Raw genomic sequence first — 26,512 nt, 5'->3', positions numbered from 1 at the left:
AGACCCCCTTTTCCATCAGTTACTGCACAGACAGAATGGCTGTAGGCTTCAACTCTGAGAGAGGGAGAGAGAGAGAGAGAATTAAATAAGAAACATTTGTTTAACATGTTCAGCTGAAATATATATCTCTGACTTAACACTTATGAAATGTTGGACTTGTAGAGAGAGAAAGTCAAATAGAATATTCATGTTACTGACGTCTAATTCCAAACTCCAAATGTGTAAATATATAAGAGCAATACCCACCAATTGAAGTCTCCCTTCTTTCCTCAATTGTTTGTCAATTTGTCTGTTAAATTCTTCCACTTCACTGAAATAGTTATCAGAGAACAATCACTGTTGTGTTATGAAGGACACCACTGTCATGTTGTCCGACCAGACTAGAACGTCGTTCCATGGTAGAGAGGTAAAACAATGATTAAGCAAGTTTTCACACTAATACAGTGAGCTACAGGTAAATCTTACACATTGAACATCAGCATGCTTTCATTCTCATCTTTTAAGTTAAATTAATGTGCTGGCTAGATTTACTTATTATAAAACTCAACAAGGATTTATTAAATCATGGCCACGAATTAAGAACGTTGTAGTAATTAATACATCTAGAACACAAATTCTAAATTTGTGGGAATTAGTTATTAATTCATAGTTAGCAGCTCTCACTTTGGCTTTGTAAACTTTGCTTTGTTTAAACGTAATATAATAAAAGTTAATTGAATATCGGTACTCAAAGTCTGATTGTCCATGTCGTCCATCTCAAATTAGTGTTTTTGGTAATCCAGGTCGGTAGGTGGCGCTGTCACAAAAAAACTAGGGTCCTATAACCGGGGTCCTAAAACTGCAGCCTCCGATTGTGCAGGAATACCCTACTCGTGCGAAGGCCATCTGACCTTTGGCGTCTGGACGAGTGCAGAAAGCAAGCTCCATATCAACCGCCTGGAATTGCTGCCTGTATGTCGAGCTCTCTACCATGGAACCACGTTCTAGTCTGGTCGGACAACATGACAGTGGTGTCCTTCATAAATTGCCAAGGCGAGCTCTCCTCAAAACCCCTATTCACTCTAGTGAACAGCGTCCTAGAGTAGGCCCAGCACCATGTTGCACATGTTGTCCCGGAGCAACCTACCCTCAGAGGAATGGAGGCTCCATCCCCAGACTGTTCAAAGGACTTGGGACGTCTTTGGGACGTCTCTCTCAAGCTGTGAGCTCACCATGTATGGCCTCTCGACGGGAGTCGGTAGACCTGCCAGAGAGCATCATGAATACCATATTACAGGCTAGAGCTCCATTGACAAGGCACCTCTATAGCCTTAAATGGTCTGTTTTCACCACCTGGTGCACAGCCTGGGGTGAAGACCTGTTCACTTGTGACATGTCTCAGATATTGTCCTTCCTCCAAGACTTAATGTATAGTGGCCGTACTCCCTCTACCCTTAAAGTCTATGTTGCGGCTATCGCAGTCTCTCATGCTCCTGTAGCCAGGCAGTCCGTGGGCAAGAGCAACTTGGTTGTTCGTTTTCTGAAGGGGTCCAGAAGGCTGGACCCTCGTCGCCCCTTCACTATCCCCACATGGGACCTATCCACGGTTCTTAGGGGCCTCAAAGAGCCGGCCTTCGAACTGCTTCAGACTGCCGACTTACGTTCTCTGTCACTGAAAAACGCTCTGCTAGTGGTGCTATCATCAGCTAAGTGAGTAGGAGACTTACTGGCACTCTCCGTGAGCCCCTCTTGTCTTGAGTTCGGGCCTGGCGACTCCAAGGTTGTCCTGAAGCCATGGCACGGGTATGTCCCGAAGGTTCTCTTCACTCTGTACAGAGACCAGATTGTTGTTCTCTCCACACTTCCTCCTTCTCAGGACGATCAGAAGTTGAACTTACTCTGCCCTGTCAGGGCCTTAATAGCCTACATTGACCGTTCCGCCTCTTGTGTGCTTCGGAGGCCTCACCAAGAGTCATTCAGGCATTCAGCCAAGGCTATCCAGATGAATAGTGGATGCAATAGCTCTCGCTTACTCATCCTTCCTGCTCCAATGTCCGATAAGAGTTACAGCACACTCCACAAGGGGCATGGCCTCCTTGTGGGCATGATCTAGTGGCGTGTCTGTTGTATAGATCTGTGCAGTGGCCGGCTGGGCCTCGCCATCCACATTTGTCAGGTTCTACAACCTGGATGTTCCTGCGCTACAAACACAGGTCCTGTCAGCATAAGTGTGTATTGATAGGGAAAGTACTCGGTTACTTACGTAACCTCAGTTCCCTTAGATACGGAACGAGTACTGTGTACTTTGCCATGCTATGTGCAAGGACACCTCATATCATCGCTTCAGTTTAATTAAATCAGTTTGCCTAGGTGAGACGGCCGCTTATATAGCCCGATGCCCCAGCCCTTTTGGCAGGTTCGGGCAGTCTCGCTTTGCCGCACCGCCATTGTTTCATTTCTATCAAACTCCACGAACCAATGGTCATGCAGTTTCACTGCATGATTGAAAAGGACTTTGCCCCATAGCGTCTTAGCCTAAACGCCTTACGACGCAGTACTCGTTCCGTATCTAAGGGAACCGAGGTTACGTTAGTAACCGAGTACGTCTGTGTTATTTGTATATTATTTGTATTTTTAATGTAAATCTTTTGTTCTTATTTTCTAATAACAAAGATAAAATAATGACAAAGATTTTTATATTCACCCACATTGGCCTAAATGTCTGCTATTCTTTATTTTATATTTTGTTACCTTGAAAGGCTTTTAGGGGAAATTAGATTGGCTGTACTTCTCAGGCAACTTGCAAAATAGTAAAACCATGACAAAGAATCATGATATTCCTGAATAAGGTGGTGATATGATATTTTTGCCATATCACCCATCCCTAACTGTTTGGCCTGTGCTACAAAACTTTCAACCTCTGTAGCACCAGTGCTATGTGCAAACAAAGTTAACGTACAGCCCTGGCGTTGAAGTACTCAGGGGTAATCTCACAACAGTTATCTGGTCTCACAGACCTTTTCCTGGACTGTGCCCAGCTGGTGGAATGACCTCCCAATCTCAATTCGAACAGCTGAGTCTTTACTCATTTTCAAAAAACATCTAAAGACTCACCTTTTTACGCCAGCACTTAACCAACTAATACAAGCACTTACCTTTTCTTTTCCTGTCTAGCATATTTAAAAAAAAAAAAAAAAAAAAAAACCCTGGCTACGTGTTCTGTACTAGACTAACTGAGACTTGTCATGGCACTTGTATACTGTTGTTGTTCTCTTGTTGGTCTGATTGCTTCTATTGTTCTCATTTGTAAGTCGCTTTGGATAAAAGCATCTACTAAATGATAAAATGTAAATGTAATGTAATCTGTGTATGAGAAGGGACTGCCTGTGCCGTAGATCCAACGACAAGGAAATAGGAATGTGAATGCTTCTCACAGAGAGACACTGCATTCGGCTCCGAAAAACAGAACAAGTGTGCAGATGGTACGCTGGCCTATCCATACCCTAATCTCCGGAGTGTGGTCAGTTTTGCAAAATCTGCTCACCAATTTTCATGGCCCAGACCAGTGGCAGCCTGGGGTAGTGGACTGTCAATCTGAATTGAAATTTTTCTGTGGAAACAGGGAGTTTCCTTTTTAGAGCTATTCAAAATCAAAGACAAAGCTGGTCATGTATGAATTTTTGGAGGGCTTTTATTATGTAATGCTACATCAGATAGTTGTGAAACTGGCTAAGTGAAATCCTGGTGCAGTGGACTGTCAATCTGAATTAGTCTGTGGAAACTGTTAACTTCTTTTGAATATCCTCTAATTGGATCTGTTAAAGAAACTGGACCAAACAGGCAAAGTTCTTGGTTCATTTTGCATCACCTTGAATGGCAATTATGTTCAACTAAATGGCACCGGGCCCAAGTCAACAGATTTGAAAATCAGTTAAGACGTTTTAAGGTCTGAATGAATGAACATTTTACATTTGTTGAGAAGGTGTGAATACTGAATAAAATTAATTTACTTTAAAAGAATTGTAGAAAGTTGAAGAAAGTGCAAAAAATTTAAGATGACAAAATAGTTAAAGAAAGTGCAGAAAATTTAAGATGACAATATATGAACAAAATCTGACCTGTGATACTGATGCTAAGTTGTGTATTTCTTTCATCTTGGTCTTTTAGAACAATGGTTCCCAACCTTTTTCCATGTGACACCAATTTAAACATTCAAAATGTCTCTGCGAAAACATCTGATAACTGTGGTAGCCTATGGAAAATTGTGACTGTCCATAAGTACAAACGTCATAGAAATTGTGGTTATTCATGATAGGCGGCAGAGCAGAACAAATTTTGTACAATCTTCATATTTGGAATTAAGGAATCCCATCACAGACAGGGATTAGGTTAAACCATGATTTGGACTAAAATCGAATATAACATTTCATTTTTTTTTTTTTTTTTTTTTTTTTTTTTTTTATGTGCCGAGCATTTTAAGTTTTGTTTATTTATAAATCTGATTTTGTCATATTTGAAAAAATAGAACCAGATGTAAAAGTTTTGTTGTTGTTGAAAAGCGAATAAAATGTATAATATAATCCTCAATAAAAATCAAAAGATAAATCAAACAATAAAGCTCAAGCAATCAAGTCAAGTAAAGTCAAATCAAGTCACCTTTATTTTTATAGCGCTTTAAACAAAAAAGATTGCGTCAAAGCAACTGAACAACATTATCAACATTATCACAATCAAGCAAATAAATAAATGAATAAGTAATGTTTTAACATAATTTCTTATTTTAATTTCTTATCTTATTTCTTTTAAAGACATTTAATAAATGTCTGACAGAAATTACTGCAGACGTACTGCAGGTTTCAATGTAATTACCGCCACCGCGATTTACATCATAGAACGCGATTGTTCATTCTCGTTCATGACCTCGCTTCCTTTCGGAAGACCACACGCCACCGATTATCATCACAGAAGCACGAGAATGTCACATGACGGGAATGTGTAGCTCGCTTTACAGTCAGTTGTGCTAGTGTGATCATGGCGGATCCGGAAGGAGAGTCACTGGAGTCATGGCTAAGTGAGTTGTTGTGCTAATACATTAACAGAATGCGATTTAATTTTACTCTGTAACGTCTTTAAGATAAGCAGTCACATCCAGATGCTATTTGTGACCAGTTGTTTAGTCATGTCTTGGAGTGTCTGTGATATACACTGACGTGATACCATGATGGTTAACGTTACACGGAATTTAAACTGACCCTTCCTCGAATGCATTTTAGGTCTGATACGTGCTTTCCAATTGAGCAGAATATTTGGGTCGAACGTTTGAACGCGTCTCTTATGCACCTAAATATCTAGTCAGCTCTAAGTTTTGAGACAGACACATTTTATGATTAGCAAGCTGATCTGTCATCTACCATTTTTTTATTATTAAACTCCTTCTGAACTGCTATTGCCTAAAACAGTTTAACTTAACACTTCTTTGCTGTCTCTGAAACTTCAGTTTTAAGTAGAAAACCAGTCATTTTGTCTTAAACTTTACTGGCATGTTGCACAGTTTACTAAATGTGAACTTTAAAGTAAACCTGGAATCATACACTTTGATTGAAAAATGGCTTACTTTCTTCTATCCTGTCTCTTGGGATAAAAACATCTCCTAAATGCACACATTTAAATGTATTATGATCTTTTGTTATCTTATAAATATGGTAAACCAGAAGAGTTAAGTATAAGAGTAACAAGGGGTGAGTAGCTTTCATTAGAAAATTGTGATGTTAGTGTGACTTCCTTCTTGGTAGACAAAGCCACCAATCCTTCGAACAGACAGGAGGAGTGGGAGTACATCATCGGGTTCTGCGACCAAATCAATAAGGAACTTGAGGGGTATGTTTACCTTTTATAACTGGTACATGAAACTGTGTCTTCTTATTCATGGGGACACTATGTTTGTGTTTCTTCTGATCAATCAAGTGAGAATTTTGTCTGTATCTTGCAGCCCACAGATCTCCGTCAGATTATTAGCACACAAAATCCAGTCACCACAAGACTGGGAATCATTACAAGCACTAACTGTGAGTTTATCTCCTTCTGTCCCTTAAATAATAATAATAACAACAACAACCACAAAAAAATAATAATATAGTGACTAACTAAATATAGATAATTCTTGCAGGTATTAGAAGCTTGCATGAAGAACTGTGGAAGAAGATTTCATAATGAAGTTGGAAAATTTAGATTTTTAAATGAACTCATCAAAATAGTTTCACCAAAGGTAATGATTTAAGTATACTATCTATTTAATACAGCAAAATCAACACATGAGATGCTTTAATGTCTCCATAATAACACATTTACCTTATTTATGCTTTTTATTCTTTTTTTATCCTACAGTATTTGGGGGACAGAGTATCTGAACGAGTGAAGACTAAAGTAATAGAGTTGCTTTACAGCTGGTCAGTTGCTTTACCAGATGAGGCAAAGATTATAGAGGCCTATCAAATGCTAAAGAAGCAAGGTTCTTTCACCACATATATAAACATTCATAAGAATATCACCGACTTTATTTCTGTGTTCCAGTTTTGCTAGCCTGTCTTGTTCAGTCTTTACCACATTCTTTCTCAGGCATTGTAGCAGAAGACCCAGTGGTTCCTGTGGACAAGACCCTTGTTCCCTCGCCAAAGCCCAAGAATCCTGTGTTTGACAATGAGGAAAAGAGTAAGGTGAAGAAGCACATTACAGTGTCAGAGATTAAACAAATATTCTGGGTTCGGTACCATTAAAGCTTAGTTAAACTGTGCCATTAAATTTGTTTCTTATTTACAATTTACAAAGCTTTAAGTGGGACCTATAATGGAAGTGATACAACTTCACAATTCCAGTGGAATTGAATGAGACCAATACATATAGTCAATTTTAAAATAATTAGTTTCAAATGTATAGCCACAAATGTGTCTTAAAATGATTTCCTAACCTTTTCTGGGAGAAGTTACATCCAATTTTACCATTTTGTTGCTGTGACAACGCAAGGCCATGAACCAAAAAATAAAACCTTAAAAATGGCTGTAAAATTATCATTTGAATTAAAATTAATTTAATTTAATTTTTTATTTTAAATACATTTTTAGCAGAAAAGTCAATGTGAGTGCTTTTATGAAATAATATTATTTACAGTTCTGCTTTTAAGCTCTTGCTTAACTTGTACTGAGCCTGGAATTTTCTTTCAAGGGGAACTGTTTTGACCACGGTGTGAGCCAATGCATGTGAGCCATCTTGTAAAATTGTAAACCATTGTCTTTGTTTAAAAATTGTCCCTGCAGCGTCTTGCAGAACTTCTTAAAAGTAAAAAGCCGGAGGATCTTCAAGAAGCCAACCGCATTATTAAGAACATGGTCAAAGAGGTGAGGGCTTGGATACTTTTATACTAATGATTTAAGAGAATATATGTTAAAATTAGTGCTGTCAAATGATTAATCGCGATTAATCCCTTCCAAAATATATATATATTTTTTTACATAATATATGAGTGCGTACTGTGTATATTTACTATGTACTGTATATATAAATACACACACACATGCATGCATATATTTTGAAAATATGTACGTGCATATATGTATATTCATATAATTCATATTATTTATAAATATATTTAATATATAAACATAACATATTTTTCTTAAATATATTATATTTTATATATGTATATACATGATAAATATACATAGTACACATACATTCTGTAAACAAAAACAATAATTAGTAGTTTTAGTATACTTTTCTAAGAAATAATTATAATATATTATACCAAACTATACCAAAAGAATATAAAAATGAATTTTAATTTTTGTCATTGATTCTTTTGTTTACTTTCTTTATCGTTTATCATAGATTTATCACATGACTTACAGGCCCCTTGCTTTGCTTTCAGGATGAGGCTCTACAGCAGAAAGTTTCCCATCGTGTCAGCACCCTAGAGGAGGTGAACAACAGTGTGAAGCTCCTTAATGAGATGCTAAGTCATTTCAAAAGAGATGAGTCAACGCAAGAAGACAAAGAACTTCTAAAGGTGAGACACCTGAGATTAGATCTGGTCACTGCTGGACTTAGCCTGTAATTAAATGTATCGGACCATGTGCAACTTGCTTTGTTCATAGGATCTGTATAATGACTGTGACAAACTTAGAACTGCAGTCTTCAGACTTGCCACCGAGACAGATGATGATGACAGTGCCTTAGGTAATGCACATTAGTAAACAAAAACTCATTTAGGTCTCGATAATATATTATAAATAAATAAAAATTACCTTCTGTTCTTCTTTGGTACAGGTGATATTTTGCACGCTAGTGATGATCTCTCACGAGTCATCAACTCCTATAAAAAGATTGTTGAAGGACAGACCATTATGATTGACATACCAGGATCAACAGCTTCAGAACGTATGTATAATGTACCACAATTCTTACACTTCATGACTTAAAGAGGTCAAATGATGTTGCTAAAAAGAACATTATTTTGTGTATTTGTTGTAATGAAATGTGTTTATGCAGTTTAAGGTTCAAAAAATACATTATTTTCCACAAACTGTACATTATTGTTTCTCCTCTATGCCCCGCCTTTCTGAAATGCGTCATTTTTTATGAAGCTCATCGTTCTGAAAAGCAAGGTGTGCTCTGATTGGCCAGCTATCCAGTGCATTGTGATTGGCCAATTGCCTCAAGTGTGTGACGGAAATGTTACACCCCTAACAATACTGTGATGCTTTGTGTCCCGGAGCAACGAGACAAAACCAATAAAACCCATTGTAAACGTGGCATTTGTTGCATCCAGTGGAGACATAATTACGGATTATTATGACTTATACTATTTTTATGCGTTGCATTGCATCACGCCACGTAAACATAAAACATGTCTGCATTTGTGATCAGAGAGATAACAAACAACAAGCGCTACTCTACACTGCTCAAAACTCGCGTTTGAATCATCAGTGGCAAATTCTTTAAATATGAAAACGTACTTACAGGCTGTGAGTCAGAACAACTGACATTGTAGTCTACTCTCACAGGATCAGAAAACAGTCCTCCATAAAATGCACTGCACACATCTGAATATTTGGGTTGATCTGTTCTTGAACAGTGTTGTAAATACAACTTAACCACTGATTTCTAGTTACGTCCTCTTTTGAAAGGCCAAACAAAGTAGTTTTGCTTTCGCAATGAAACACAGCATCTTCACAACATAGCGGCGGTGGTAGCAGCAACAATAAACTTGCGCCTTCTTTCTTTGGGTGGACATTTGGGTGGCTTTATGCAAATCTTCCCACATCGTGACGTAGACATGGGGGCGTGTTTGAACAAGGTGTTTTAGGAGGGCATGGACTAGTCTTAACTTTTATAAAGAATATATCTTTGGGTTTGAGACTTTAGTCTTTGCGGCGAGCGACGGTCGGGCTAGTTTGTTTGGTGTGTTCCACTCGTCGGCTCTCGTTGGGCTCACGTCAGGCTCATGTCAGCGGCAGTTTGCCCGATTCAACACGTTGAAAAGCCGTTGGGACCATCGGCGAGAATGAGAACTCTGATTGGATGTTCAGTTTAGCAAAGACAGAAGGCTGTTTAAATGTTACGTGATCTTTCCCAATCATTATAATATGCGAATGTTTACATAACAACATGAGCCACTTAAAATTATTAAAGTTTGCAGCGTTACTGATATTCAAAATAGAAAGCAAGCAGTGCTTTGTTTACGTTTCATATATCTGCGTTTATCTCGTATATCTTTGTTTCGGTTTCTCCTTTTGAATGACAAATATATGCTATTGATAGCTGCAGATATAGACAGTTAATTCCTTTCACACGCCTGTAAGTTTGCCGTCGGCTGTAGTCTATGTGGTGTGTTCGAGTGCAGCTGTTTGTTTTTTTGGTGTCTGAATAATCCAAAGAGATTTCAGGATTTATCAAATTACTGCTCTGAAAATGCAATTCAGTTTAAGTTCATGTTTTTCATTTGTTTAGGCACCACTGACAGAACCTCTTCTGAAATTTTGATTGATTTGGCTGATCTGGACTCTGGGACCCCTTCACCCCTTAAAAATGTTTTGACTTCACCTCAGCACCCTGATTCTCTACCAGCTGACCTCCTCACACTTACTCCTTTAGTTGGAGCTCAGCCTTCTTCTTCCAACACGTCCTCTGGATCATCAAGTTTCCAGACCAGTCCTCCACCAAGCCAGCTTCCCAGCTGTTTCTCTCTTCTAGATGACGAACTTGGTCCATTAGGTAAAATGGCTTTATTGTACTTTTGTAGTGTATTTAAGCTGTTTTCTAAAGTTTGTAATACACTACCGTTCAGATGTTTGGTGTCCGTAAGATTTCCATTACAAATAAAAGCTGTTGTACAAACTTTTTGTTCGTCAAAAATCCTGTTAACACTATTTATAATATAAAATTTTTATTCAGAAATTAAAACCGTTAATTTTTTTTCTGCTATACAGCATAAAACTTTATTAGAATACAGCAGAAGGTTCATATGACACTTAAAAATGGATGTAATAGCAGCTGAAAATGGAGCTTTGGCATTACAGAAAAAATAACATTTAGAATATGTTAAAATAGAAAAAGTTTTTTTAGTTTACATTTATTTTAAGAGTTTTATATAAGAATGTTTAAATACAATAAGTATAAAACAGTCACCCAGTCTTCATTTTTTTAGTTTAAGACAATCAAATTGTTAACACTTTAAAATAACTACTTTGCAGGCCTTACTAATCTGGACTCAAACTCAAGCAACTCAGCAGGAAAGAATACAAAAGAAGCCCAAAGCAATCAGTGGATTTCTTCACAAGTAAGATTATAAGAGTGCTTGACATTTAGGTTAAACATGCTTAAAAAAAATCTGCATCTTATGATATTTAATATGTACGCATAAATTTATTTATGTATTTTTTTATTAATTTTTTTTTTTTTGGTGACAGACTTCTAAACCAGTGATTGACCTACTCCGCAGCTCTGCTCCCTTAAATCCTCTCATCCCAACAGCGCCACCTGCCTCTGAAGCTACCGCAGTCTTTGAAAACTTTGAAAAAGATCTTGCCATGCTGGACCTGGGCAAGACTAATAGGTAGTGAGAGAATTAAATAAAGTAGAATTAGTAGTATCGATTAAAAAAGCATCATGGTTTTCAGAATCAGAAAGAATCGTCACACTTTATGTGCAACCATTTTTAACTATGATAATAAGAAAGGTTTCTTGAGCCCCAAATCAGCATATTAGAATAATTTCTTAAGTGTACTGTGTAAATAAATACATTTAAAAATATATTCTAGTGTGTTGGATTTATGCCATTGGTTAAAAACCAGTTCTTCAGTTTAATAGTAGCATTCATACATGGAAGGAAAGGGGCACAGCTTGCACACTCTATTATTAGAGCCTTTAATTATGATCAAAGAGCTGGTAGTGAAATAGCTCTCTTTTTTTAACCCAACTAATTGTTTGTTCTTTCTGTATAAAGCAGCCAGTCCAATTATGCAAGCTTTGGTAGCAGAGAACTTCGAGCTGGAGAAGAGAACATCCATCCTGCATTAACCACATTCAGTTTCCCCGCTGGAATAACACCAGTGCCCTCTGCTTTAACCTCTGCCAAACCTCAGAGCTTTGCGCCGGACAGCCCTCTCTTCAGATCCCTCTCTCCTACATTACCCACCAGTCAGTCATCCTCAGGATCGGATATCTCCCTGTCCAGTGTCTTTGTCCCACTGGAGGCCATTAAACCAAGTAAGGCCAATAAATGAATGCGGATGCTGTTGATAAAAGGTTCCTTTTGTTCTGATATTAGAGAACTATATCAGCTATTCCAAATAAATTACTTGCGTGTTAGGCTTGGTACTGTGTGTCATTTACTTTTATCTTTTCACAGGTAAGGAGTGTCCAGTGACAGCCTATGATAAGGATGGTGTTCGTGTGTTGTTGCACTTTGCTACTGACCCCCCGCCTGGTCGCCCTGATGTTCTGGTGGCCGTGGTGTCCATGCTGAACACAGCACCACTGCTGGTGAAGAAAGTAGTGCTTCAGGTTGCTGTGCCAAAGGTTAGAGGCACAGAATGTCTTTTTTTTTTTTTTTTTTTTTTTGCTGAAGTTTTAACAGTAATACGTTTACATATATCATTTAAATGGATGCTAACAGTATACAGTTATTGTTTTGTGATAGATATGGATTTTGCAGTTTTTAATTTGCTTTTGGTTTCACATGTTTGCAGTTGTTTTGGTTCATGCATTTTTGTTACCTCTATAATTTGTGATTGACAGTCTATGAAAGTGAAGCTGCAGCCCCCTTCTGGAACAGAAATGGCCCCCTTTAACCCTTTCATGCCCCCCAGTTCCATTACTCAGATCATGCTGCTGGCTAACCCACTGAAGGTGAAGAAAGATACACACACACACACACACACACACACACACACACACACACACACACTTACTTACTTTTACATACAATTAGTTATAAATACTAAAGCTTAACCCTAAACTTAAAAGAAAAACAGAGCTTGAGATTTAAAAACAAATGAATAAATATCTACAAATATAGGTAAAAATATAATTATAAAAAAAAAAAAAGAATTTTGAATAAATTATTATTATTATTATTATTATTTTTTTTTAATTCACAAATAAGGATGTCCGCAAAAGTTGGTTTTGTCAGATGAAGCTTACTTCTGGGTGCAAATTTATCCCCAAAAGACACTTGTCTCAGCATTATTAGGACATTTGTTAAAGAGAAGTAACTTAATGTCACTATCTCTGTTGCCTACTGTAGAAATAAAATGGGTCATTTTCAAAAAAAAATATAGCTTTTCTGATATAGTAAGGTTTGGTTTTAACTGTAATTATGAATTTAACATTGTCAAAATGTAAAATAAAATAAAATGAAGTCACAAATTGGCAACATTTTTAAGGTTGATTACTAGGATCAAAAATGACACTAAAATCAATAAATTATACCATTATCTATCTCTCTTTTTCATTAAAAACTATTTAACATAGTAACATAAAAAAGTATCACTGATAGCACATATCCATGTGGAAACGTGTGAAAAAAATATTTTAAATTAAAATTTTCAACAAGTGATTTTTCAGTGCATGCATATTAGGACAGTCTTCTTATCTGAGCTTTGACCTTGGAAGCACTGAAAAAAAGGGAAATGTTTGTCACCATATTTAGAGAACTAAAAGCTCAGCGATATTTTGCACTAGTTGGACTTTAACTAGTGTCATTTCAAAAAGCAATTGCATGATACAATTTCTATGATAAACTAAATGGTTGTGTTAAATGTATTTGTGTTTCTTCTGCAGGAGAAAGTGAGAATGAGGTACAAGCTGACATTCATCCTTGGAGATCGACAGGTCACAGAGTCTGGAGAGATAGTCAAATTCCCTCCAGTGGAAAGATGGGGTCATTTGTAGCCGTGTAAGCATTAATACTCATGAAGACGAATGAAAAAGTCAGTGTGTAAGTGCATGGATGAGCCATAAGCAGTGTCACAGAGAGATTTAATGTCCAGGACGTTACCTTTGATACACTGGGTGTTAAACTTGTGAATCCCAATCTCTGAGTAATCCCTCAAATGTCTTGATGTATTGGTCATTAGGTACTGTTGTCATTAGTATAAATATGTCGCCTATGAGCATTTGAATCATAATGGGTTATTTTATTGTTAGCCACAACTAAACTATTCAACTCATACCTCACCCTGAAAGCAGTGGAGGGTAATGTGATAACACTGGACATGTTACATCTTTTCTTTCAATCCATCTTCCTTGATGTGATGCATCAGTTGTATTTTTGTGCTTTGTGATTTTTATTTATGTTCTTTCTGAGTTTTACATATTTATTTCATTACTATGAAGGCTACTATTTCAGATTTGTGGTGTTTGACATGGCTGGCCTCACTGGTTTAAAGCCAAATTTCATTTGTTTTACATCAGATAACAGTCCCGCAAAGAAGTGTGTGAAAGATGGTGCAATGCATACTTTGACTTCTGTGTTTTTGGGTGAATGCAAATTATCGGTTTCACTTTTGGTATGGCTTTTTTTTTTGTTGTTGTTTTGATTTACAGCAGTTGCCCTCAGTATTGATTTGCTTTACTGGATGTGTCCAGCAGTGTATTTTACTGAATGATTGTGTGCGTGTGTGTGTGAGAGAGAGAGAAAGAGATGGGGAAAATCATATTAATAAAATTGACTTTCTAAATTAATTCCAAGAAGAGCTTCATGAATCTTCTAATGATACTGTTCTTTTTAGATTTTAAGTAAAATTTGCAATGCAACGTAATGTATACGGTTTTAAAGACAAATAAATATATTGTTTTGAACAATTGTATGAATTTTACATTGTGGTATAATGTGTCTGCTGGTTGCGTTCTGTTTGGTCCAATTACGCGCACACAGTTTTGCTGCAAAAAATGCAGCTGGTGACATCCCTGCCTGATTTTGTCTGTAAGCAACAGGGAGGATAAAAGTCTTTCGAGTATTTAGAGTCTCTAAATTGCCCATCAAATTTTCATAAGCAGGTGCTTTTGGCCTGGCACTTAATTTACAAACAATTTTAGTCCCCACAGGTACTTTATTTGGAAAAATCGAAATATTCGATACCATTTTGTTTTTATTTTTTTCCTCCAGACTAGTTTAATAATAATACTCTTTTGGTTTCTCAACTTGTAAATTCAAATGGTCTCTTGCTTTCTTATTCTGAATTCTTAACTAAATACTGTATACCTGTCACCCCATGTGACTTTGCTATAGTGATGGATGCCATCCCCGGTGGAGTTACTGCAATTTAAAAAAAAAAAACCCTCTGCTGATTCTTTACTCTCTTGCATTTCATGGACACATCCCTGTAAAACAGCAATAGGGAAGATTTGCTTACTATATCCTCTTCCAGCAATGTCAAAGCCTTAAAATCCTATACGTTGTTGCACAAAGTATAATATTTGTGTTTTTTTTTTTTTATAAAGTGCTATTGAATTTTTTATAATATGCTGTTGCGTTAGGAGGGTGGGGTTTATTTAGAATTATTTATTTATTACCTCTTCTTTCTCCTTTAATTTATAAATTGCTTAATGTTTTGTTTTTTGGTTGTTTTCCTGGTTCTTTGCATATTGTTTATATATTTATTATTGTTGTAATAATCTGTTTTGAGCTGTAAATATGTGTATTTACCTTTATATATGTTCAATAAAAAAATGGCTAGCGATGGGACTCCGGAAATGGACCTGTTAAATGTCGTCATGTCCGGCCGCCGGCATTACGCGCGTCTCGCGTGTTTGAGGCAGAGGCAAGCATCATCATGGCAGACGAGAAGCCAAAGGTGCGTGTGAAGGGGTCTTTATAAATGTTCTAATAAGCACAATAATTATTTGATACATGATGAATGGGTACAATTTATAAAGAACCTTTTCCCCTCGCGCTCTAATTTATTGTTCAGTAATTCAGTGAAATGTTGATGGGCTTTCATAAAGCTAACGCTAGTTATCTAGTTCGCTAATGTGGCTCACAGCTCATACAAACAGCAAGTGATAAAACAAAACTTAAACGAAGCACAGTACCAATGGGGTCCATTGCACTTTGGCGAGCAAAGCGTTCTTCTCTCGCGCACACCCAATTAATGCCGTTTCAGTGCGTTTATTTATAACGGACTTATTTTGTGTATTTGCAGTGTATGTGATAAGGTGTATTCAGATTTACTCGACTTTCTTCATCTCTGTTTTAACTTTTGCATAGTCAATCATTTTTGAAAGACTTTAATATTTGAAAGAAGTGTGCTCGTGCGTTTTTGGAGTAACTTATAATGGGAATCTCAGCGGTTTGCTTTACTGCTAACGTTACTGTATTCTGTGCTTTAAACACTTAATTTGAAATGCCTACATTATCAATGTTGTGGTGTCACTATCGTATGGAACTGTATGATGTTGTTTTTTTCTATTGTTCAATACATTATTACTTTGTTAAATGGCTTAGACTTCAGAGGACACGTTATTTTAGATGGGTGCAGCAGCAAACTTCACTTGTTTGGACTGTTGTTCAAGTTACAAAAACACTAAATCGGTTTATGGTTGTTTGGGCACCTTTTTTGATTCCTATCACTAAGATGCTACTGTTGTTTTTATATATTTTTCCATTGCACAAGCATTATTGATGGTAGCTTTATTTCACTTTTCATTTCAGGAGGGTGTGAAAACAGAGAATGACCACATAAATCTGAAAGTAGCCGGGCAGGATGGCTCAGTGGTTCAGTTCAAGATCAAGAGGCACACACCCCTCAGCAAACTGATGAAAGCATATTGTGAGAGACAGGTAAGGGTTTTTATGCACATGCAACTGCATCATTTACCTGCCCTGACAAAAATAATAATTCTTTGTTTAGGTGTACAGGATTATGTTTCCATACTTGCCAATAAGAGATCGGTAAAGATAACATGACTTTCTGTAAATAGTAATTGGTCATAATTTGGATAAAAATGTCAGCTGTATGTATCTGCAGCAAATGAACTTGCTTCCTCAACATTGAAACAATTTTTTCATTTAGTGTAAGTTAGTCCAGTTTTGCATTATCAGTGTTCCTTTGAAACCCTCTACCTGTTAAGTCATGTAGAGGCATGACTGACATGCTCAGCATGTGTAGTAGATCTAGTCTGCCAAGTGCACCAAATGTATGAACACTCAAATCCTTTAACATGCTAAAACTAATTGGGATTTTTATGATTGAACTTTGGTTATAGTTCATTCTAAATTATGAGACTCATACAAAAGATGGGGCCCTTTCTCATGACTCCCAGTAGGGCTTCATTGCACAACAAATTTTGGTTCTATAGATGTTTGCAGAAACCTCAAAAGCTCAGAGTGGTCCTCGATCCTTTGAACAAAATCTAATCTCTGTAGCTCATAAAGTACACGTCTTGTTCCATAGTCTTAAATCCCAGAGCTTAGGTCTAATACACATCTCTGGAAAGTCCGCTTTGTGTTACATTTGTTCATTTTTCAAAGTGCATTAACAATGTAGGATTTTCACCAGATTTCAGCTGGACCTAGCTCTGTAACCAGTGGGAATTCAAACTCAATTTACTACCAATTTACAGACTTGATCATTTATAAGAACTTCAGTTTTAAGTGTAAGGAACAAGAATGTGCAAAATATTTGTGTTCCAAGAAGTTACATCCTTCCTGAGATGAGATGAGGTTTCTATAAACATCTACACCATTACACTGTGGTTAAACCAAGCAAAATAAAAACTGATAGCATCACTATCTATCTATCGATATATATCTATCGATATATATCTATATCTATCTATCTTTATCTATCTATCAAACCAAGCAAAATATATATATATATATATATATATATATATATATATATATATATATATATATATATATATATATATATATATATATATATATATATGAAAAGGTTGGTAGGTTGCAAGAAAGCAGGAAGTGTATAAGTGCAAACATGTTCTTTAGCTTAGAACAGGAAGTTGTCTTCATCCGTTGTGGTAAAATGTTGAAGGTCATCAGTTATTAGTATGGAGAAAGAAAGGTGAATTATTGAAAATAGTTGGCAATATGGCATAAATGTACATTCTGTACAATACATGAATTGTTGAGGGGTCACTGACTGCTTTTTGGAAGACATGCTGGAGGTCATGCTATAGTTTACACTTCACTTAACTCTTAAGATCCACATTTTCTCTGTTTTGAACAGGGGCTAACAATGCGGCAGATTCGATTCCGTTTTGATGGGCAGCCAATAAATGAGACTGACACTCCAGCTCAGGTATAGTTCACTGATATGACCAGTTCTGAATGTCACCATCCTTGTGCTATAAAGTCTGATTTCTTTATTTTTTTTTATTTCCAGTTGGAAATGGAGGATGAGGATACAATTGATGTTTTTCAGCAACAGACAGGGGGCCTGATGTAAATAACAAATACCTCTGCCCTCCATCATCACAGTCCTCCCTGTTTCCTGCTCTTTTTCTCTTTATGCATTTAGGCTGACCTCCTCATTGCCAGAAGCTTGCCTAAAATGCCCATCAGCTCTCACAAATCAGATGAATGATGTTGTAAACATATTGATGTATTTCATCAGATGTGGACCTAAGAGTGTCAAGACTATAATGCTTTTGATCAGTGATCAGATCTTTTTTTGGTTTGGTAGATAGAATTTTGGTAAGTGTCAGTGCTAAAGTACTGTTTTGTTTGCTCAGAGCCATTGGGCTTTTTATATATATTTTATATATGTTGATGTATTTCTCTTTTGTACTCAGGCCTATTTTATTCAGTAACTTGTTGTGAAATTAAATGTTGATAAGATTTTGTGTTGGAATAAAACTTTTACAAAACCACTTGAGGTGGATCTTTTGTTGCTTTTAATCATTCTTTTTATAACTCCTTTATTATTTCCCTTAATGGAACTAACAGCCACATATAGTCCACATATAGTACTTTTTCTTTTTTTTTTTTGACAAAAACAGGCTAGTTCAGTTTAAAAAATGTCCCTCCCGAGTCCTGAAGAATAATATTAATACACCTATTGATAAAAAAGTCATATTTGCAAAAACTATTTTATATTGAAAATATACAGTTGTGCTCAAAATTATTCATACCCTTGGTAAATATGATCAAAGGCGGCTGTGAAAATAAATCTTTATCATTAATCCTCTTGATCTTTTATTTAAAAAATTTTGAAAAACCTAACCTTTCATTGGAGAATAAGAATTTAAAATGGAGGAAAAATCTCATTGTGAAATAAATATTTTTCTCTAATGCATATTGACCACAATTAATCATACCCTTTATTCAATATTTTTTGTAACCTCCTTTTCCCAAGATAACAGCTTTGAGTTTTTTCTTATAATGCCTGAAGAGAGAACACCTGACAAGAGATCAGAGACCAATCCTTCATCCAGAACCGCTCCAGACCCTTCAGATTCCCAGTTGGTGCTTCTCTTCAGTTCTCCACACTCATTTTCTGTAGGGTTCAGGTCAGGGGACTGAAATGGCCATGGCAGATTATTGTTTTTGTGTTCAGTGACACATTTTTGTTTTGATTTTGATGTTTGTTTTTGGATTATTGTACTGTTGGAAGATCCAACCACGGCCCATTATAAGGTTTCTAGCATGGACAGTTTTTATCTGTTGTTTTTTCATAGAATCCACTGCTGTCTGTCTGAACAAAATATCCAGTATCTCTGGCAGAGAAATAGGCCCACAACATTAAAGATACAGCAGTATATTTCATCGTATGCATGGGGTAACTTTTTTTTACTCATGTGTGCACCAAACCCATCTTGAGTGTTTGCTGTTAAAAAGCTTTTTTTTTTGTTTTTCATCTTACTATAGAAGCTAGTGCCATTTGAAGTTCCAGTCATGTCTAGCAAATTAATATGAGTTTGTTTTTTTTTGTTTTTTTAGATTTTTCTTTAAACTTCCTTAAATTTCTGCAGTTCTCAAGCTATGATCCTTGGAGAGTCTTTGGCCACTCAAACTCTCCTCCTCACCATGCATTAAGAAAAAATAGACACACATCCTCTTCCAGGCAGATTTGTAACATCTTTAGTTGATTGGAATCTCTTGATTATTTTCATGATGATAGAAAATGGGGATTTTCAATACTTTAGCTCTCTCAATCTTTTGCTGCACTTCAGAAATATATTATTTGATTTTACTCATTGTGATCAATTAAGGGAATTTTGCCTTTATGTTCCTTATATATTACTTTGAAACAGGAAGCCATTGCTGGATAATTTCACATTCCTATTCACCCTGGTGTAATAAAAAATCTAAATATGGAAATGTACTTCAGAGATATTTTAATCACAAGAATTTCTAGGGGTACCAATAATTGTGGCCATTGTGTATTAGAGAAAAAATATTTCATAATGTGATTTCCCCCCACTTTCACTTTTTTTTTTACTTTGATTAAAGGTTAGATTTTAATTTTTTTTTTTTTTTTTTGGAATGAAAGATCAAATGGACAAACAATACCTACGGAGTTATTTTCAGGGCTGCATTTGATCGTATTTACCAAGGGTATGAATATTTTTGTGCACAACTGTACATATTTAAGTTTAATATTTGAATTTCAAAAAGTTAATGATTTTATTACAAAGATGATCAGTAACTTGTTTTTGGTGGTTGTTCATGAGTGTCGTGTTTGTCCTGAGCAGTTTAAATTGCCCGCTGTTCAGGAAAAATCCTCCAGGTCTGGCATATTGTTTGATTTTTTTTTCCTCCTCCCAGCAGAGAGTTATTTTGATTCTGCATTAGATACTTCAATATTACCCAGAAGATCATAGTGTTTGCCGGCCCTCGTAAAATGTTTGCTTATTTTGTATAGTCGACAGGTTCGACAACTGAAGGACTCATACAAAACTATACAGCAGACTGTTTTTTTGTTGTTTTTGTGAGGTTGTTTAGGTAGTTTAGTAGGTTATAATATTTTCTAAAATTTCAGTTTGCACTCTGTCGCCGCCCCAGAGGCGAATCTGCTGAAGTGCAGCACTAATCGTGTCTAATGGGCGTGTACAGGAGCGCAGATTCAGCACCAAGAGACTGATGACCTGAGCAGAAGACGCTCTTTGTGGCTTGATGACAATAATCTGTCGAATATAGTTCGGGAAAAGCCGTGAACAGAAGCTTTGAGTGTTCAAGATGACGACCACCACCAATTTCCAAGGCATGGAACCGACCGCGAGGAGCAGCTCCAGGTGCTGATAGATGTCTATAGGAAGATAACAATCACGCGCTTTAGGTTGTAGCAAACAGCAAATTATTTAACCGCTGTGTTCTCTAAAGACGTTATCTGAAATGTAATATTACTAAGAAAAGACGAAATTACTCTTTAGCTAAACGATATTGGCGTAAAAACGGGTGGCGATGCTGATGAGAAATAAGCACCATCTTGGGTACAAATACTGCGTTTTGGGATACAATGGTACACACTAGCTCAAAGGATAAAGTTTATTGGATTTTAAAAGCCCTTCAAAGCAGCATTTTCTGGTTTATACAATGCCTGTTTTATTGTACTAATATCAGCATCCCTCCGGGAGTGTCTGGAAATCTAGCTGCCTATCTAGACATCTTTCTGGGGATGCTAGAAGCGCGTGCTGCATTTTTGAGGCATCACTAATGTCGCTTTTCAAGTCAGCTCATGTGTATTATAATGCTCCAAAATGCTGTCTAGGCAGGCAACTCGCAAGGCTTTGTGAAACGGCCTCAATTGACTGCAGCATCCCCAAATGGAAAGCCATAATTAATGACATAACTGACGAGTAATTAATACAGCTTCTTTAATGCTTTATGTCGTTTGTAAATCTGAAACCAGTCCCTGTCCAGGTTTTCAGAATACGGGAGGATGCTTGAGCGCATGTGTGTGTATTTCGGTTGGGTGCGGTTCAGCTGGTGTAGTAAAGAATTGTATTACGCTTCCTGCTGTATCCGTCTTATTTCATTAACTGAATGCACTAATGACGTGCAAATTAGTGAATTCGTCACCGTTTACTGGTGGAGGGAGATTCATTTCAGCTAATTGTTTTAGCTCAGTTCATTAAGGCTTTATTGGTATGAGGAATATTTTGATTAACAGAATATAATTAATAAGCTAATAAAGCTAATTAAACCAAACAATACAGGTAGATAAGGAATTAGGATATATTGAACTACATAGCCTATCAAGCCTTTTTCTGCACAATTATATTTAGATGAAAAGATGGTTAACCCCTATCCAAACTAATTTTATTTTCTCTCTACTAAAGCCACAATGTTTTTTTTTTCTTCCCTTAAATATGCACTCAGTAGCTATATTACTCAACATTCTACCCGTAAAGAGATTAAAAGGACCTTTGAGAATTATAACCATAAACTAAAATAAAATAATGATGCTTACATGACATGGAGACTTCAGTATATTTCATTAAAAAAAAACAAAACAAAAAAAACCCTTGTTTTATTTACCCTTCATTGATCAAGCTGACAGGGAATGAACAGTATAGGCTAAACCATCAACAAAAGCAACAAACGTTTAAAATAAAAGTAAACAAGGTGCATTAACCCAATGCACTAAACTAAACTGATCAATTACTGTCACGCAACAGTGAAGTGGAATGAAACACACAGGGAAGATGATGAGCAATGCAAACTGTCTTTAATTAATCCACAAGAGAGTAATTCTAAAACAGCCTGGCAGAAAACATGCGTGTGGATTAATAGACCAGACAGCGGAGCACAGGACAGACTGGAACTAAAGTAGGGGTGCTAATGAGGGACAGAGAGGTGAGAAGTATCAACTAATGAAGACACAGGTGTACTGACTAAGATAATCAGACATGGGGAAAAACTGGGTCGCACTGAACACATAGGGAATGAAAACACAACAATCCAAGGGTGTGACAGTTACAAAAGTTACATTTTTGACAACATATTTTGTATTTGTTTTCCTTCCCAGAGTGCTGCGTCCACCAGGTGGAGGTTCAAACATCTGCTTTGGCACAGATGAAGAGAAACCTGTGAAAAAAAACAAAATGGCATCTAGTATATTTGCCGAACCTGAGGACCCTCATGCACATCGAAGGAACAATCCACCAAGTGCTGATTTTTTTTATTATTATTATTATTATTATTTTTTTGACTTTCACTTCTATAATAGCATACTTCTAGGCAGTGTCATTCCCTTGCGTTTAAGTTGGCTAAACATTAGAGAAAAGGATGAGAAATATGTTAATGATTGTGTATGTGTATACTGCTTCAAAATACTTTTCAAAGATAAACAACTGGTAACTTGTGATATTGACAAACCAAATCCAGTTTCAGTTTCACATCTGAAAACTTGCTACTGTAGGTCTTGCTGATTCTTAAACACAAAAGACTGCACAATGTGCTTTCATTGCTGATTCTCAGCTAATGTTTGCTGTTTTTATGAACATTTTGTAACATGGGTTCACAGGTTGCCATGTGAGATAAGAATTTCAGATAATTTCATGTGTTTTTCTAAAAATCACTACTTTACAATAATATGTGTTATTTGCAAGTCAACGCATGCCGTTTGTAATATTGCTGTCCGTGGTAGTCACAATTAAAGAAAAAAATAATAAAAGTAATAATTATGTGTATTTTATGTATAACAATGAACAAAATACAACCTATAGCATGAACATCTGGGTGTTCATTATTGTTTATAACATCAATGCACATGAACTTTTATTTGTTTCAAAGGTGGGAAGCCTACAGGTGTGTTGTGTGGAGAACCATCTGCCCCTCTCAGAAGATGTACTGCTCAACCGGCCAACCAAAGTAACACCACAGTCGAAAATAATGTACCTGTGGTAAGATATGGAGACAATTTCATTACTGAGTGAAAACAAACTTGTAACCTTGGTAGACTTTCATACTGACTTATGAAGTTTTTCAAAAATTATTGCTGAGGATGTGTTTTATTTTCTGCACAGAATGGTGAGGAAGGCTCAATCACTTTTGGTGAGTGTTCTGACATATATTTGACATTACACTTTTTTCATTAAAAATGTATATATAGATGACTTGAGTATACATCTTGAGCTTGTTATTAATTTTTTATTTCATTTGGATCATTTTTGGAGGGCATAAAGAAAAAATGTCAGGGTGATACTGTCATAGAAACCAACATGCAGAAGCATGCATTTGGATGGTCTTTTCCTTAAAATATCATCTATGATCTTTTTATGACAAAGCAATGAGTTATGGTTGTAAAATGTCCCTCCCCAAGAATAATAATATTAATATTTCATGATATTTGGAAAAAAAAAACTTTATATTAAAATGTATGTATGTATGTATATATGTATATATATATATATATATATATATATATATATATATATATATATATATATATATATATATATATATATATATATATATATATATTTAAAATTAATAATTAAGATGTGTGCATATGTATTCAAGGTTCAACATGAATACAATGAGTATTTTTTTAAGAACTCTGCACATGTTTTAGATGTTTTTATATATATATATATATATATATATATATATATATATATATATATATATATATATATATATATATATAATATATATATATATATATTAAAATACTTTTGATTTGGATCATTTTTACTTAAGGGTGGAATACACTACCAACTTTTAAACCCTCAGCAGATTTTAAAGCATTAGGCATCATACACTTACAGACTTTGTAATTAGTCACAGAAGAAAAAAAAAAAAACCTTGGCCTCATACACTACACAACTGAGGATCATACACGACCTGACTTTAAAGTTGTTCTGATCACAACAGATTCACACAGAAACATGCACCTTGTTGCTAAGATATGTGTGACAAATGAAAACAATAGTAATATAAAAGTGTTCTAAAATCGGCTGAAAATATCAAACATGTTTGATATCCCTACCGACTGGATGGATTCATAGTCTGATACTAATAAATGGTGTCTGCGACCATCATACAATATTAAATTTTCTATGAAATCTGTAAACTCAAATCTGCAGACTGACTTTGACTTTTGGCATCTAGTGTTGATTTATCCAAACTCTAAACAGGGGAAGTCGGGGCAAAAGTTGTGTAGTGTATTCCAGCTTTAAATCTCACCCTTGTGACAAATGGATCAATGACATATAGTAGTATAAAACACAAAAAAACAACATACAGTAGTATAAAACACAAAAAAACAACATACAGTAGTATAAAACACTTTTTTCGCCATATATATATATATATATTTATTTTTTTTTTTTTTTTTTTTTTTTGTAAATATCTGATAATTCAAAAATATATCTTTTCATTTTTATATTCACAGGTAGCACAGAAGAACCTGAACCTATTCAGGAGCAGGATGACACACCAGCTCCACCTTGCCTCTCTGCAGCAGAGCAGCCTGCAGCTGGGGTTCCTTCTGGCCGTAGAAACCCACCAGGGGGCAAATCCTCTCTCATCTTAGGCTGAAGATTTGCCTCACTTAAGGATAAGATCTGGGCCTATGTGAAATGAGCATCTCAGAGTAAATGTGCTGTTCTGTGGTCAGTGCCCATCCTCTGCATAACTTTATTCATAAAATGACATAAGCCACAAAGAACAGATTAGGATCAGGACAGTTTAGACAGAGAAGCGTGCCACAAATCTCTGAGCTGTGATTTGTTCAAAGAATACCTTTGAATGTGTTAAGTGTTGGTCCCTCAGTCATGCTTTGACTAAGATCAGACTCTTAAGGAAAAACATATCCCAGGTGTGCACTGTTACTCTCAGATACTGCAAACCATAGGCCAAAATATGCCATCAAAGTTCTCCACTCATTTTTATTTTTTTTGATTGTAAGCCTATGAAATGTCGCTTACTCAGTGTTGGTCTCTCTTTTTTTATGTGTTAAGTTTTTGTCAGCACTTTATGAACTGTGGTGCCCAAGTTGTGGTGCCTCAGGCCTGCTGGTTAAGACACAAGGTTTGAATAATTCCATGTCACATCCATTACTGAAAAAAAAAAAGTCTGAAACATTTGTAGATGTAAAGAGAAAAGTATTAACCTTGATTTACTGATCGCTGAACAGATATTTAGTACAAAAGAACAAGAAAAACACAATTACACATACATTAAAGAGTTAAAAGAACAACAAACATGATATTGCAATGAAATATTGCCTTCTATTCACTAACAGGTGTGCAAGAAAAGGTGCATGTGAGCAAGCTGTTATTTATTTGTGTTTGTTAAAAAAGTTATGAAACGTACAAAAATACAAACAACAGCCACAGTGTACAGTCATTACATCTGATCTGTCATCAAACAGTCCAGATTCAACAAAAACATTAAAAGTTCTTATTGCCTTATTATTTTTGACTTATGCCAAAAAGGTGCTGTATTATTCTTTGACTCCTTGGAGGAAGTGTGTAACAGAGTCTGTTCATTTTTTTTTTATGTACATGAGCTTTTCTCAAATAATAATAATAAAAAAAGTAAAATTCTTTTTGTCTATTGTCGTGAGAATAGAAACATTACTATTATCCAACATAATACCTTACCAGTGTTTCTTCTACTTTTCCATATCCATAATACATATCCAGAAACTTAGATGTAAGTGTTTACATAGTAAGTCATAGTGAAAGTGAAAGCTCATAGTCACACCGCTTTACACAAAGCCCTCACGTCTACAGGTGGCAGCAATGTCCTGTTTTAGGTCATTTGATTTTGACAACGTTTTTTTTTTTTTTTTCAGTACCTACTTTCACATTGCACTCTGTAGGGGGAACTATATATAAACTAGTGGTCGTCTGCTATTACCACACTGTAGAACTGTAAACTTTTGACTAACAATGTGCTTCTTTTGGTTGACATTAAACGCAGTCTTAAGAACTGACTATTTGTTCTAGTTTTAGTATGGGATATTATAAATATGCCAGTAGCTCACTTGTGCATTGCATATAGCTAGCCCTCAATCATTAACAAAGATTAAATTATTAGATAATTAGATAAAAGAATATG

General features: G+C 35.9%; 3 protein-coding genes across 4 annotated transcripts; all 3 read left to right on the top strand.

Moving 5' to 3' along the window:
- Positions 1 to 4,891: 4,891 nt before the first annotated feature.
- gga3a (golgi associated, gamma adaptin ear containing, ARF binding protein 3a) lies at positions 4,892 to 14,351 on the top strand. 2 transcript variants are annotated; one of them, XM_042755050.1, is made up of 17 exons: positions 4,892 to 5,050; positions 5,772 to 5,856; positions 5,969 to 6,044; positions 6,146 to 6,244; positions 6,364 to 6,487; positions 6,595 to 6,692; positions 7,290 to 7,370; positions 7,901 to 8,038; positions 8,127 to 8,208; positions 8,299 to 8,409; positions 9,982 to 10,245; positions 10,725 to 10,810; positions 10,941 to 11,086; positions 11,480 to 11,739; positions 11,882 to 12,051; positions 12,271 to 12,381; positions 13,315 to 14,351. In XM_042755050.1, the coding sequence occupies exons 1-17, from the start codon at positions 5,011 to 5,013 to the stop codon at positions 13,423 to 13,425; spliced, it is 2,082 nt and encodes a 693-aa protein (XP_042610984.1). In that variant the 5' UTR covers positions 4,892 to 5,010; the 3' UTR covers positions 13,426 to 14,351. The 2 variants fall into 2 exon arrangements, with proteins under 2 accessions (XP_042610984.1, XP_042610983.1); XM_042755049.1 differs by having other exon boundaries at positions 4,893 to 5,050; positions 11,477 to 11,739.
- Positions 14,352 to 15,185: 834 nt separating this feature from the next.
- LOC109094205 (small ubiquitin-related modifier 3-like) lies at positions 15,186 to 18,369 on the top strand. Its single transcript, XM_019107892.2, has 4 exons — positions 15,186 to 15,329; positions 16,187 to 16,315; positions 17,727 to 17,798; positions 17,883 to 18,369. Exons 1-4 carry the CDS (start codon positions 15,309 to 15,311, stop codon positions 17,943 to 17,945), a joined length of 285 nt encoding a protein of 94 aa, XP_018963437.1. The 5' UTR covers positions 15,186 to 15,308; the 3' UTR covers positions 17,946 to 18,369.
- A 2,137-nt stretch (positions 18,370 to 20,506) lies between these two features.
- On the top strand, positions 20,507 to 25,995 carry jpt1a (Jupiter microtubule associated homolog 1a). Its single transcript, XM_042755058.1, has 5 exons — positions 20,507 to 20,733; positions 22,470 to 22,609; positions 23,237 to 23,346; positions 23,470 to 23,497; positions 24,840 to 25,995. The coding sequence occupies exons 1-5, from the start codon at positions 20,678 to 20,680 to the stop codon at positions 24,983 to 24,985; spliced, it is 480 nt and encodes a 159-aa protein (XP_042610992.1). The 5' UTR covers positions 20,507 to 20,677; the 3' UTR covers positions 24,986 to 25,995.
- Positions 25,996 to 26,512: the final 517 nt, after the last annotated feature.

Source organism: Cyprinus carpio, unplaced genomic scaffold (genome assembly GCF_018340385.1).
Source record: "Cyprinus carpio isolate SPL01 unplaced genomic scaffold, ASM1834038v1 S000006629, whole genome shotgun sequence".
Lineage (NCBI taxonomy): Eukaryota > Metazoa > Chordata > Actinopteri > Cypriniformes > Cyprinidae > Cyprinus > Cyprinus carpio.
The sequence above is the reverse complement of the archived record's forward strand: the minus strand, read 5'-3'. Positions and strand labels throughout refer to the sequence as shown.